The 14,577-nt window shown below is 57.5% G+C and overlaps 1 protein-coding gene across 1 annotated transcript in view; it reads left to right on the top strand.

Moving 5' to 3' along the window:
- The first annotated feature begins 3,430 nt into the window (after positions 1-3,430).
- USP21 (ubiquitin specific peptidase 21) overlaps positions 3,431-14,577 on the top strand; it is a 14,410-nt gene continuing 3,263 nt past the window's right edge. Inside the window, exons 1-8 of the mRNA XM_026657603.1 lie at positions 3,431-3,520; positions 6,439-6,532; positions 6,870-7,638; positions 9,901-9,960; positions 11,651-11,774; positions 12,493-12,604; positions 13,308-13,445; positions 14,049-14,113. Coding sequence (XP_026513388.1) covers positions 6,450-6,532; positions 6,870-7,638; positions 9,901-9,960; positions 11,651-11,774; positions 12,493-12,604; positions 13,308-13,445; positions 14,049-14,113 — 1,351 coding nt within the window. The 5' untranslated portion in view covers positions 3,431-3,520; positions 6,439-6,449. The remainder of the gene's footprint in view (positions 3,521-6,438; positions 6,533-6,869; positions 7,639-9,900; positions 9,961-11,650; positions 11,775-12,492; positions 12,605-13,307; positions 13,446-14,048; positions 14,114-14,577) is intronic.

The following is a 14,577-nucleotide window of genomic DNA, read 5'->3' as shown; positions in this document are numbered from 1 at the left end:
CTACGAAAAGTTCCTTGAAGAAGCAGTTGGTTTTTCTCTGGCATCTTCAGCTGTGTCTGGGATCACCAAGCAGCGGTTCTCCATGGGAACATACAGACCTGTTTTCATGGATTTATAGATTCCAAGGCCAGAAGGGACCACTGTGATCATCTAGTCTGCCCTCCTGGATAACACAGGCCAGAGACCTGCCCCAAAATAATGTATTTTGAACTAGAGCACGTGGTTTTTAAAAAAAATCCAATCTTCATTTTAAAATGGCCAGTGATGGAGAATCCACCACAAATCTTGGTACGCTGTTCCAATGGTTAATTACTCACACTGTTAAAAATGTACGGTTCATTTCCATCTCAATTTGTCTAGCTTCAGCTTCCAGCCACTGAAGTTGTGTGTATAAAACACAGAGAAAAAGCATTAAATCCATTCTGAATGGCTGCATTATGGATCACCTCCTCCCACCCAGCCCCCTCCCCCGCAATACACCCCCTTCCCACAGCACACTCCCTCTTCCTTGTTACAGAAAGTGCTGATAGTGTTAAAATCTCACGGTAATGGGGATAACTGTCTGCAGGGCAGTGTTTGTGGAACAGGGGAAAGGCTTTTTGCCAATTTCACAGCCCACATATACTGCTGTTTCAGTGTGGTACAAAGGGATATTGATGTGGGGGGGGGGGGCCAGCAGCATGAGCTCTTCAGAATTAGAACACACAGAAATATCAAACAGGTGTTTGTTGAAACTATAAATATCCATTGATCAGCACCAGAAGTTTGCACTGTAACCGACGTGTTACCTGTTGCTTGGTCTTTCCTTCTCTGCCCAGGAGAAGCATGTGCAGAGGAGTCTTGTTTTCATAGGCTTTCTTTTAAATTTTATTTGATGGTTACGATTATTACCATTTATAACTATGCCTGTTGCCATGTGTTTCTGTTAGAGAAGGCGGGGCAAAGAAATATGCCTCACACTTGGAGTGGAAAGTGACATGGTTTGTGACGGTTCTTAGTTCTCAGGGGAATTCATTCACAGTCTCGGGGCAGCCCTGGAGAAAGTTCTGTCTCCTGCCCAGACAGGCTTTACTCTTATAGTTGAGAGCTCCATTGAGCCAGAGGAGTGAAGTTGTTGACCACGGTCTTCATCCTGGAGCTCTTAACGGTCTTTAAGTATTCTGGGCCCAGGGCATGGAGCGCTTTGAAGATAAAGACCGCAACCTTGAACTTGGTCTGATTTTCTGTGGCAGCTGGCATAGGGAGCAGAGGATGGATCTGATGTGCTTGTGGCAGCCTGTACTGCTGAAGAGACGCGGCTGCAATGTTCTGTACCAGTTGGAATTTCCTGAGTGCCAAAGCCTTCATGCCCAGCCTATCACCTGGCTGCCATCCGGCTGAGAGGTGACGAAGACGTGAATAATTTAGGTCAGGTCATCATCTGCCAAGGTGGGACAGAGTCTCCCAGCCAACCAGAGATGGTGGAAAGTGTTACTTGGGCAGTTGCTATGTGAGCGCTCAGCATCAGCAAGGAACCCAAGAGTACTCCTAAGTTGACAGACGGAATTAGCCAATTGCAGATGTGACCCTTCAGTCAAAGGAGACTGCATCGTGGCTGCAAACTCTGGAAAATACTATCCTCTGCACCAGCACCACCTCTGTCCTCCTCGAATTCAGCTTCAGCCAGCTCTTCTTCAGCCATGAGCGGATCTCAGCCACGCACAAGTTTAGTGTATAGAATCATAGAATATCAGGGTTGGAAGGGACCTCAGGAGGTCATCTAGTCCAACCCCCTGCTCAAAGCAGGACCTAATCCGAACTAAATCACCCCAGCCAGGGCTTTGTCAAGCCTGACCTTAAAAACCTCTAAGGAAGGAGATTCCACCACCTCCCTAGGTAACCCATTCCAGTGCTTCACCACCCATCTAGTGAAAAAGTTTTTCCTAATATCCAACCTAAACCTCCCTCACTGCAACTTGAGACCATTACTCCTTGTTCTGTCATCTGGTACCACTGACAACAGTCTAGATCCATCCTCTTTGGAACTCCCTTTCAGGTAGTTGAAAGCAGCTATCAAATCCCCTCTCATTCTTCTCTTCTGCAGACTAAACAATCCCAGTTCTCTCAGCCTCTCCTCATAAGTCATGTGCTCCAGCCCCCTAATCATTTTTGTTGCCCTGCACTGGACTCTTTCCAATTTTTCCACATTCTTCTTGTAGTGTGGGGCCCAAAACTGGACACAGTACTCCAGATGAGGCCTCACCAATGTCGAATAGAGGGCAACGATCATGTCCCTCGATCTGCTGGCAATGCCCAAAATGCCGTTAGCCTTCTTGGCAACAAGGGCACACTGTTGACTCATACCCAGCTTCTTGTCCACTGTAACCCCTAGGTCCTTTTCTGCAGAACTGCTGCCTAGCCACTTGGTCCCTAGTCTGTAACAGTGAATGGGATTCTTCCGTCCTAAGTGCAGGACTCTGCACTTGTCCTTGTTGAACCTCATCAGGTTTCTTTTGGCCCAATCCTCTAATTTGTCTAGGTCCCTCTGTATCCTATCCCTACCCTCCAGCGTATCTACCACTCCTCCCAGTTTAGTGTCATCTGCAAACTTGCTGAGAGTGCAGTCCACGCCATCCTCCAGATCATTAATGAAGATATTGAACAAAACCGGCCCCAGGACCGACCCTTGGGGCACTCCGCTTGAAACTGGCTGCCAACTAGACATGGAGCCGTTGATCACTAGTGTAGTATTTCCCCGCCGTATCCCTGGGGACCCCTGCATTTGGGAGGGGGTACGGGACATGCCAATGTACCCTATAGGTATGCCAAGAGACATGTCCTCAGTGGGCAGGCTGGCTTAACCCTTTTACTTACACATCTAGTGCTGCATCTCCCCACCCTGGTAGCATAGATGTAGTGTGTCCCACACCTCCCAGCACAGGGGGCCCCACAGGATGTGGTATGTCCAGTACCCCCAGCACAGGGGTCCCCAGGGGACATGGTTAGGGTTAACACCGTGGTGTGTCCCCTGAGCCCCAAGAACAGGGGTCCCCATCAGGGGACGTGCTATGTCCCACACCCTGCCCCCCCAGCACAGGCGTCCCCCCAGGGGATGTGGTATATCCCGTGCCCCCAGCACAGGTGCCCCCTCACATGTCTCAGACTGGGGGGGGCTTGTGGCGATAATCGGGTGCCAAAGCCCCCTTGAACAGCAGCAGCCGGAGCCTCGGCGAGCCTACTGTAACTTTCCCTGTTAGTGCTACTGTCTCTTTAAGGGTAGGGGGGACGCCGCTCTGCCTCCATGGCGACGGGATGTGTCATTAGAGCAGGCCGGTGACGCACGCGCAGACTAGGCCTAGAAGCAGAAGGCTGCGGATGGCAGCGCATGCGCCATGAGTCGACCGAAGTAACTTGTAGCCGGGCAGCGGGGACAGAAACAAAGATGGCGGCTTCTGGTGCGGGAGTTGTTGCTATGGCGTCCTGCAGGAGGTAGGGTCCGACCCACCTCCCAGGGCCTCGGAGGGGGTGGGCACCCTCCATGGTATGTGGTGTTAGGGGGGTTTCCTCGGGCTGTAGGGATGGGGGTGAGGTATATAGGGGGGCTGTATATGGGGGTTACTCTCTTGGGGCTGGGGCCTGCATATAGGGTGTAATGTATATATGGGTGTTACTCTATAGGGGGTTGGGGCCTGCATATAGGGGATAATGTATGTATGGGAGGCTGTATATAGGGGGTTACTCTATAGGGTGTTGGGGCCTGCATATAGGGGATAATGTATATATATAGGGGGCTGTATATAGGGGATTGAGGTTTGGGGCCTCCATATGGGGGTGTAATATATATATATATATATATGGGGGCTGTATATAGGGGTGATTGCTCTCTCTCTAGGGGCTGTGGGATGATGGATAGATGCCTCTGCATAGGGTTATGGAATGGTGTATGGGGGCTGGGGCTGTAGGGGGTCTCTAGGGAGCTGGAGGTCACATAGAGTAGATGTGGTTTGGGGGGCAGGGTGAGGGAAGGCTGGAATGATCAGTAGCTGGGCTCTGCACAAGGACACTGCCCTGCCCCTTGTACTTGAGTTCTCTCCCTTCAGGCAAGGGGCAGGCTGGCTGGCAGCAAGGGGTGTGTGAACTGGGTAGGATGAGGAATGACGGAGGTGAGCGTGGCTGGTGGGGGAACATCACAGAAAGTTTTGAAAATAAATGTTCTTTATTTGAGTGATCCATACAGAGATTGCCTCAGGAGATGAAAAGTCCTTGCTGTCTGGGAAATGAAAAGTCTTTGCTGTCTGGCGCTGTCCGTGGAAGTGCGGCCTGAAGAGACTACTGGTCCCAGCCAGCCATGCAGCATGGCTGCTTAGATTGAGAGGGAGCACTGCATGCTGGGATCTGTAGTCACTGTGGGCAGCACCTCTATGTATAAGATGGAAGGCGGATGCAGCTTTCTCCATTTTATACAAATTTTGGGCAGCCCTTGGGCTCCTGGCAACTTGACCAATGCCATGCTCAGATGGGCAGAGTCTGCGCACTGCGCCATCCTACTTGCAAGGGGAAGTGTCATATGACTTGGCTTTGACTGGCCAGCTGCTCTGAAGCCCTGGCCTGGTGTCCCAGTTCATGGCACTCCCCTGTGCTTTCCCTTTCTGAAATGCCACATACTCTGTCTTGAGGCCATTGAGCAGTAGCAGGGGCCTGTGCTGGTTTTTCTGAAGCAAATCGCAAACGAATCGTGCTCCTCTTATCTCAATATGTATTGCGGAGATTTGCTATTGTGACACGTTTGTGGCTTCCCAATTGCCATTATGCTGGACCGGTAGGAACTTCATGATGACATCAGGGATAGAAAAAACACTGATCCTCCTGCTCCAAAAGCATAGACCTCTGTTATTTGAGTTAAAAGGGAATCCCCATTAGCTTTTGTGAATATCGGGCCTATGACACACAGCTGGGTAGGTCTGATTCCATGCAGAAGATGGCAGCATTATGCATACACATTAGCCAGTTAACGACAGTGTACAGAATTGTGCCGATGGACCCTAATTAAGGCTTCTAGCTCTCTTCGATCCTATATGCCAAGTATTGGCTGGCTTCATTGTGTGGGGTCTGTGCCCTCTCCACTGTTCTGTGCCGGATGCCAGAAGGCAGGAATGGGCCAGTGCTCCTGTTCTAGAGAGCGGGGGTGGGGAATTAGTAAGTTTCTTTGCCAATATGAGGCACTGCTTCTGGTTATGAGCTCTGCACTGGCAAAGCCCAGCACCTGCCAGAGGCGGTTGGTGGGAGTAACTGGCAACCCACGTCCTGACTAGAGGCTCAGTGACTCACCCTAATCACCTCTGTAGTTCAGCGAACAATGAGAGCCTCACTTGCCCAAATACCTCAGCTCAGTTGAGTGAGAGGTGAGGGGGTTTGACAGTAGCACCGTGTGGGGAAAAGTCCGAATGGAGAGCAAACTGGGACCGCTGATGGGCCTTAGCCATGCCATGGAGAGACCCCTGCAGGAGAGGAGTCTGGTCACCAGGGCCTGTTCAGCCCTTGGCCTCTCTGTCAGACTGACACAAGGCACCCATTGATCCCCATGTGGTGCAGGCTCCTGCTCAGTAATTGCAGCAAGATCAGTGGCTCCTTCTGCACAAACCACCTAGCTGCAGTTAGCGGCAAGGCCTCGGAGGTTATGTCAGTACTGTGATTAGACACGCATGGCTGGTCCGTGCCAGCTGACTTGAGCTCACAGGGCTCGGGCTAAGAGCTTGTTAACTGCGGTGTAGATGTTTGGGCTTGGGCTGCAGCCTCAGCTCTGGGTCCCTCTCACCTCGCAGGGTCCTAGAGCCAGGGCTCCAGCCTGAGCCTGAACATCTACACTGCAATTAAACAGCACCTTAGCCTGAGTCAGCTGGCACAGGCCGGCCGGGGGTTTTCACTGCAGCGTCGACATACCCTTAGTTACACCTGCCTGGAGCTTGGTGGTCTTGGCTGGAAGGCACCAGAGCCCATTAACTCTCTCCCTTGAAAACCTGCTGAAAGGGGAGTAAAAGGCCGTCTCAGGAGACTGTCCTCGAAGCAGAGCGGAAAGGGGGGTAGATGGTGTGATGCCGCCTCTAGCTAGGCGCAGTCACTCCTGGCTCTGCTGTGTGATGGTGCTGGTGCATTGTGGGATAGGGAGAGCCTGTGCCCAGCTTTCTCTCTTCACTAGCAGCACCACCTGTTGCCCTCCTGAGGCTACCGCATCATTTCCCGCCCAGATGTGCAGTATCCTGCTCTGGTGGGTGGAGTCCCATGGGGCTTGTCTCACTGCAGACCCTTCCTCCCTTTCCCTTGTGACACGGACCAGTTTGAGCCGCTCTGGGCTGGGCTCTGTTGCCTTTCAGAGGGTTTCCCAGAGATTCTGGTGGCCAGAAGTCCTGGATGAAACTGCCATGGGAGCCTGTGCCTGGATCATCCTGTCTTGTGTTCTAGGGCCTCAGCCAATGGGAATCTCCACCTGGACAGCCACCGTGGAGGGGTGTGAGCTTGGCACTGGTGGGGAAGAGACGCTCGCAGATTGTGAGAGGTATGTCTGGTTGTGCTGCCTCGGCGCCCCGGTCCCTGCAGCCCAGCATCTGCGCCTCAGCCGTGGCTAGTACCTGATGCTGCAGAGGAAGGTTTCTGCTTTCCATAATGCAGCTAGCCAGCTTCGAATTCCAGAGAATCCACCCAAGTTACACAGGGAGTCGGCGCTGGAATCCAGGAGCCTGGTCTCCCATTCCCTTGCTGAACCCACTAGACCACACTCCCCTCCTGGAGCTGGGATTGGCAGCCTGGAGTCCTGCCTCCTGGTAGCTGGGCTCCATTTGAGTGACACTGGCTTTGATCTGCCGCGCTGACTCGTCTTTCTCCTGTCTCCCCAGGATTCTCCTCTTCATTGTCTCTACGATGCCCCAGGCCTCTGAACACCGGGTCAGCCGGGCTAGAGAGCAGGTCATCACATCGCAGCCCAAGGCCACCACCAAGCTCCTGAACGGACACCGGGCCGTGAGCCAGGAACGCCACACCTCAGTCTCCCCTGCACTGGCCAATGGGCTCTCCATGGCTCCCAAGCTTCACCCGCTGCCTCCCCGGCCCAGCCCGCTGGACGATCGGGGGAAGAAGCAGGAGCTTGAAAGGGGCCGTGCTTCGAAGCGCAACGACCAGCTGCGGGGCTCGGTGCCCAGGCGAGGGCCGGTGAAGGCTGACCATGCGGTCAAGGTGCCCAACTCCCCACAGCCTGGCACCATGTCAGGCAGCGCCTCCTTCTCCCTGCCATCAGGAGTGTTGCTGGTGGAACGAGACTCTGAGCGTAGGAGAAACAACCTCGCCCGCTCCAAGTCTATCAGCATTGGGGACCTGAGCCAAGCGGGGGGGCGAGGGGAGGAGCTGAGCATGGTGCTCAGCCGCCTGGTGCTCCGGGACCGCAGCCCGTCCTGCAGCCAGAAGCTGGGCCTGGGGCCCTTGGCTCTCCAGCGGAGTTCCTCGCTCAGGAGGGTCAATGTGTCTCCTGGGCTGGATGGGAAGCCCGCAGGCACAATGCTCTCTGTCCGCACTGAGGGCTGCACCAGGACGCACACCCCCGATCCTCAGGTCTCCGAGTACGTGCACCCCCAGGATGTCCCAGTGGCTGGGAGCCCACCCCAGGGCAAGGTACCGCCTCCAGCTCCGAGCAGGCCCGACAAGAAGGTGTCTGCTGTAATTGCTGTTTGACATCTACTGAGCGGGGCGGGTAGCACTCCGCGTTGCCATCCTCCCTGTGCTCTGCTCCCAGGCCTGCTGGGGTGGATGAGCCTCGTTACTGCAGACTGCTAGAGAGTGGCAGTACCTGGCCTGATGTCTGGGGGCTCCAATCTGGGGCTTCCTCAAGGGGGAGGGGGGCTTTCTCCCATCTTGCCCCAGCCCTTACTTTCCATGGTGGAGTCTAGGCCAAAGGCTCCCCCTTGAGCCCTGGTGCTCTGTGGTTTTGCCCCAAGCTGCCCCCAGCCTCCTCGTTCCATGAGAACCCAGCACCTTGTGGGTGGGATCCTGGGAAAATGAACTTGTGGTCGCTGTGATTCCAGCTTCAACCTGCTGAGCAGGCAAGTGGAAAGCCAGCGCCACCATGGACTCTCCCGGTCTGCCCGTCCAGCTGAGCACTCTGCCTCCCATAGAGCTAGCGACAGAGTTGCTGCTGTCAGAACGACGCTGCCAGGAGGCAGAATAGCCGGGTGTGCTGGGTTGGCGGGAGGGTGATATGCCTCAGCAAGGTTGGCAGCTGGGACTTGGAGGTGGAGTGATTTTTTGAGTCCCTTGTCTGGCCGTGCTTCTCCCAGGAGCATCCTTCCACCACACCATGCTTTCAGCATCCTCCTATCTGCCCTCATACACGTGCAAGCCTGTGGGGACCGGGCTGCATCAGAATTTAGTCGCCGGGCCTGCAGGAAGTCTGGGGGGGTCTCTGGCTCTGCTGAGCAGGAGCATGGCATGCCAGCAAGCAAGCAGTCCCAGCGTGGATGATATCCCTATGGGCCCTGACTTGCCTCGCAGCAGCGACTTTGGCTGCTCCAGGAACTGCATCCAGCGCTCCATCGGCTGGGGGGCCCTCGGGGTGGGAGGGGCAGAGAACCAGCTCGTGGTTTCAGTGAAGACATCTAGCTAGTGGGATTGCGTGTGAAGTTAACAGATGCCCCGACAATTGTTGGATTGCTCATCCAGGAGACTCTGGGATGTGTGATGGGGGGGCGGTGAGTGATGTGCAAAACCACAGAGATCAGCAATGGCCCCTCAATCTCTCTGGCTACTGCAGGAGTATCCCCTACAACAGATCTGATGTCCAAGGCTCTGCCCCAGGTGATCAAAGTGGCCGAAACTGTCCAAATGCTCACTCAAATCTTGAGCTACCAGCTTTGGGATTCCCCCATGGCCTGACCCAGACCTTCCCCTCAGTCCCTGCCTGCAGCTCCTCATCTTCCCTAGCAAAAGCACCTCCCAGGTGTGTCCACCAAGCACTGGCTGGAAGTGTAATCAGTTCCTTCTAGGAAATCTCTTATGTAATCTGTCTGAGCACAGGCATGGGGCTGACCACTAGGCATAGCCTGTCGCCCCAGGCAGGGCTAGCCGGCTGTGCAGAAGCTTGGCATGTGCCCACCTAGCAATCCAGTGCACTATGGCAGCCCTGAGACAGGTCAGCCCGGGGTAGCTGGTTTCTCCCCCACCCCCATCCCTTCTAGGAGTGTGCTGTGCCTGCTGCATGGTCGGTGAGTGTTTGGTTGTATTTTCCTTCTCTGTTCCATGGTTCTTCAAACACCCATTGTCCCCAAAGTAGCTCTCCTTGCTAATTAATCCCACAGAGATGAGCCTCGAGCAGGGCCCGGAATAGCCAGGGGAAATCGGATCAGCTAATGAGCTGATGGTTTATAGAGGCAGAGGGAGGGCCCTATGGTCCCTTCAGTTGGTGCCGCAAGGCAAGCTCAGCGCTCCGGCTGCCCGCTCCTCCGTGTGGCAGGAGCCATGCCAGGCCTGCAGGGAGCCACCCTGGTGGAGCTGCCTCGAAAGCTGCACCGCACGTTGGCCACCAAACGAGAGCTGCAGGGCAAGGGGGCGGATATCTCGGAGTCGGTGGTGCACACCGCGGTGATGGGGCTGCTGCTGATGACCAGTGAGGTAATGCACCATGCTCTTCCTTCTGCTGGCTGTAGGCAGTGGGACACCTCCAGCCTCTGGGGGCCATGAGCTGGCTGTGTGCATGTGTGTGTGGAGGGAATGGGTTGGGCTGGCTGTGTCTATGGATGGGCTGGCCATGTGTGGCCATCCTCCTGGGGAGACATGAGGTAGAGATCAACCTATTTACAGTATTACGGCACGGACTCTTCCTGCTCATGCTTTGCAGTCCCTTTCCCAGGTGTTCATCCCGTCTCTCTCTCGTCTTCTCAGACACACCACACCCTCCTCCTGGGCTCTGGGCACATTGGACTCCGCAATCTTGGCAACACGGTAAGCACCCGGCGTTCAGTGCTGGGGAACCCTGGGCAGCGGGACACCCCCACACACACACAGACGCTGGGGGGCAGGATGTCCCCTGTAGAAGGCTTTTTGAAAAGCCATTAGCCTGTGTTTGATGGTGTCAAAAATATCAGTTGGTGCCTGGGAAAGTGTTTGACATGCAGAGGGGCTGGAATTGGGAAGACTCGAGGTAGCACATCCTCCCCGCATTGCACCCCCCTCTGCTGTGCCCAGTTCAGGCCTGATTCTCCCTGTGCAGCCCTCACCATTGTTCACACCAGGGCAAGATGAGCACTGCACCATGGTGTTTCACACCCGCTTTGTACTCGAGTCAGTGATGCAAAGTGCAGAGAATGGCGACCTGGGCTGCCTGGTTTCTACATGACTGGGGCCATGATTCCCTGATGTGCTATGTGAGGGTGCCCCACCAAGGAGATCTGAGGTCGCTGAGTGCTGTAGTTTCTCACATGAGTCTAATGTCATCATGGTCTATGTAACCTCCCCCAGTCGTCCCTTCCTCGGTGTTCCCAGGTCTGTCCCTTCCCTGATGCGATGAGCACCCTTGGAATACTGCTCACCGGCCACTGTTCTCCCACTGCCGCCATCTGAGCCAGCGCCTGCCTGCCTGCTTTAATCCTGGTGGGATTGGGAGTGCAGCAGCCTTTCTCCAGCAGTGCAGATGGGCTCCCGGAGCCCTTGGGCTGGGACAGGCGGATGGGGGCGGTGATCAGGGGCTGCGCCTGTTACTGCCAGCAGTGTGGTGGGCCAGAGCCTGCACATGCCGATACAAAGACCCCGTTGAATCCAATCAAAGGGCTGTGCCTGTGTTGCATGGAGGAGCCAGCAGTTGTGCTGTGAGTGGAGCTGACTCACCTGCTGCCACCTTTCCCACCCAGCTGTGGTTCCCTTTGCACCCCCTGGGCTTGTTGCCTATGTGCTGTTCCCTGCAGCCCCGGCGCTGGAGGGCACTAAACCATCCCAGGCTGCTCTGGGGGCTTTCTGGCCCTCTGCCCAAACCCTGCTGTGTCTAGCACTGTGTCACTGCTGTGTGTCAGAGGCCCTGTGCTGCTGATGGAGATTCTCCTGTAGCCCAGGTGGCAGGGGTTTGGCTGAGGCGAGTTCTGCCTGTGTTGTGTGAGAGGCTCCAAGAGGCCCTGGTGCAGCAATGAGTAGCAGCAGCTTGAGTCTAGCTGGGGAGGTGGCTGAGCAGCTGCACATGGCCAGTGACTGTCTTCCTGGTGGTGTTGGGGGGTTTGATCTCTAGGGACCCTCCTCCCCATCACCAGCATTGATCCGCTTCACTGCGGGTGGCCCCCTCCTTTGGGAGCCCATTGGTGCCCCTGCTACATCTGCTGCCAGCCAGCCCGGTCTCTGCACAGTGGCAAGAGATCTGTGGCTTCAAGAGCACCCTCTTGTAGCTGTCAGGATGGCCGGGTTTGGAGGGGGATGCTTGGAGCAGAGCTTGGCAGGGTGAGCTGGCTGAGAGGGGTAACGGTGGGGCCCAGTGCCCACGTGCCTGCACTCTGTGGGCTCGCCGCTCTCCATGGCGCCTGTCCAGTAGGAACTACAGCCCCTCCTGGGCTGGCCAATCCCAGCTGCCCAGGTGCTGCATGCAGACGGCTGGGGGAGCCAGTGCCTGGGGCGTGGGGCCCACTGTGACTGCCTACCTGTGCCCCTGCAGTGCTTCATGAACGCTGTGCTCCAGTGCCTGAGCAGCACCAAGCCTCTGCGTGACTACTGCCTGCGCAAGGAGTTCCTCCAGGAGCAGCCCGGCGCCTCGCGGGCCCAGCAGGAGCTCACGGAAGGTAGGTGAGCCGGCCGGACGCCTCCCTGCTGCTCCCCAGTCCTGCGCTCACACAGCTGGCTCGCTGCCCAGGAGCTCCCTGGGGCCTGGGGCTGGCTGCCGTGGGAGCTAATCCCCGCGCCAGTGACCAGGGTTATGTAAGCACCCTGCTGAAGTGAGGCCAGCTGGAAAGTTGGTTACATAAGCAGCAGGGCTGAATTCCCTGCTGTGGCAGTAGTGATACTGTGCCCAGCATGGGAGCGGGGTGGGCACAGGCGTATGGAGGATGGGCCCTGAGTGCTGAGTGTGTCCGTATCGCTCTGGGCACCGCAGGGCAAGGGCAAGGCTGGAGGGCCGTCACGAAGCATGGGGGAGAGATCTTGGTGGCAGAGTCAGGAATAGGATCCAGGCATCCTGACTCCTCCTGGGCTCCGCTCACTGTCCTACGCTCCCTTTGACCCCATCTAGCTGTTCCTTCACCCCTCCCTGTCCCCCAGTCTGTGCCACATGCAGGGGTTTGGGAGCAGCAATACCCTGTGGGTCTGGGGATATTTCCTGCTTCCCCCTCCCCCCCCCGCCCCCAGGGCTGCTCCAGCACGGTCCAGTTGGAGATTGGCCCCTCCCCAGAGGCAGGGAATCCCGCTCCCCCACCCCATGGCTGCCATGCCAGCTGGGGTGAGTGAGCTGGCTGTGGGGCGGTGCAGGTGGGGTAACGTGGCTGGTGGCTTGTCTCCCCTCAGCATTTGCAGATGTCATCAATTCCCTGTGGCACCCAGACTCCACCGAAGCTGTGAACCCCGGGCGCTTCAAAGCCGTCTTTCAGAAATACGTCCCGTCCTTCACAGGCTACAGGTGAGAGGGCTCCATGTGCGCCCTGGACCCCTTCTCCCACAGCCATGGGGAGGGGCCGTCCCAGAGCACCATGGGAATGCAGCCACCTCTGGGCAGAGTTTAGCAGCCAGCATAGTGTGCACCTGGGAGGAACCGGTCTGGCCAGGGCATGGGATCCCTGCGATGTCAGGTCTGTGCAGAGCAGCCAGGACCTCCTCTGGGTCCTGCCTGACAGTCCCTTTCCCGCAGCAGCCTGCCAGAGCTCTGCTCCTCTGCCCTGGCAGGGTGATGTGCTGAGTGGGGGGGGGGGGGGGGGCAAGCGCAGGGGGGGGGGCAGGGCCTGGCTGCCAGAGCTGCAGGGAAAGCCCCACTGCTGATGAATCTTGAGTATTGAGAGCTGTGCGGCCAGGGGAGGGGACCCTGAATGTGGACAGTCCTGGGTGGTAGAACTGAAGCCAGGGGAGGGACCCATTGTGTAGAGGGTCCTGGGGGGCAGGGCTGGGGGAGGGGACCAAGTGTATGGAGGGGGCTGGGGACAGGGCTGAGGTTGGGGGAGGGGACCCAGTGTGTGGAGGGTGCTGGGGGGCAGGGCTGGGGACCCAGTGTGTGGTGGGGGCTGGGGCTGGGGACCCATGTGTGGAGGATGTGGGTCTGGGGTAGGGGATGCAGTGTGTGGAAGCTCTTGAAGGGTGGGGTGGGGCTGACTGGCCGTTCCTGTCTCTAGCCAGCAGGATGCCCAGGAGTTCCTGAAGTTTTTCATGGACCGGCTGCACGTGGAGATCAACAGGAAGGGGCGCAAAACTCCCAGCATCCTCTCTGATACCAAACGGCCCTCGGTGCTAGAGGACTCGGACCCCTTGAGGTGAGCAGGCTGAGCTGGTCGGGGGCTGCAACTCCCAGGGACGCAGCGAAATGTGGCTCGTGTTGTGAGCTGGTCCTTGTAGCCCTGCACTGAGGGTCTGAAAGCAGCAGGACTGCCCCTGGCAAGGACTCCGTCGCTGCCCGGCTGGGGCTGGGGGCTCAAGGGGGCGGGAACCAGGCCAGTGTCCTGGCTGGGTCTGGTTAGTCTAGCCTTGGCTTAGGCCCCGGGGACAGGAGCGGCGAGAGCCCCAGGGCCAGCAGGCAGCTCTCAGTGGATTTGGGGCGTAGGATTCCCAGGCTCCCCTCCCAGCAGCTGCATTGTCACCCAGGGGGCAGGGAGCCTGCGGCGGGGGCAAGGGGGCAGGTGGGGAGGAGATTGACAATAGCACATGGTCTGCTCTCAGCCTGGGGGCTGCCTGCTTGGGGCCTGGGGGGGGAGGAGTTTGGGGAGTCTCAGCCCCGCCAGCAGGATAGGAGCCCCCAAGGCACAACCCCGCCCCTGGCTGCCTCGCAAAGGGGCTGCGGAGAGCCCAGGCTAGTGTGTGGAGGGAGCTGCCCTTGGGGTTCCTCCCTCAGCAGCCCCCCACTATTGTCTCCCTCCTAGTGATGACGAACGAGCCAACCAGATGTGGAAGCGCTACCTGGAGAGAGAGGACAGCAAGATAGTGGGTGAGCACAACTGCCCTGTCTGGCCCCAGGGCTGGGGGCTCTGATGGGCGTATGGCCTCCCCTCCCCCATAGGCAGCACCTGACTCTTGCCTTTGGGGAGGCTGGGAGCGAGTGTCCGAAGTTCCCTAGAAGTGGGGGAGGGGTACTGCTGCTGGGTCTGTGGCCCCGCCTTCTGCTCCGCCCCAGGCCCCGTCTGCGCTCCACCCGGAGGCCCAACTCCCACTCTGCCTCTTCCCTCCCCCACTCGGACGCTTCCCCCCAGACCCGCCCATCCCCTACTGCTTGCTCCTCTCCTCCTCCTCTGCCTGCCGTTTGTGCCTGTCTGCTCCCTCCCCTGGAGAGGTGGGAGAAGGGGTTGGGGAAAGATGCGAAGCGAGGGCAAGGTGGGGCGGGGGGGGGGGGAAGAGGCACAGTGCCAGGGAGGCCACAGGGGAAGAGGCCCAGCGAGGCCTCGGGGTGGAGTG

The sequence above is a fragment of the Terrapene carolina genome, unplaced genomic scaffold (assembly GCF_002925995.2).
Source record: "Terrapene carolina triunguis isolate 2854851 unplaced genomic scaffold, T_m_triunguis-2.0 Scaffold249, whole genome shotgun sequence".
Classification (NCBI taxonomy): Eukaryota; Metazoa; Chordata; order Testudines; family Emydidae; genus Terrapene; species Terrapene triunguis.
The sequence above is the reverse complement of the archived record's forward strand: the minus strand, read 5'-3'. Positions and strand labels throughout refer to the sequence as shown.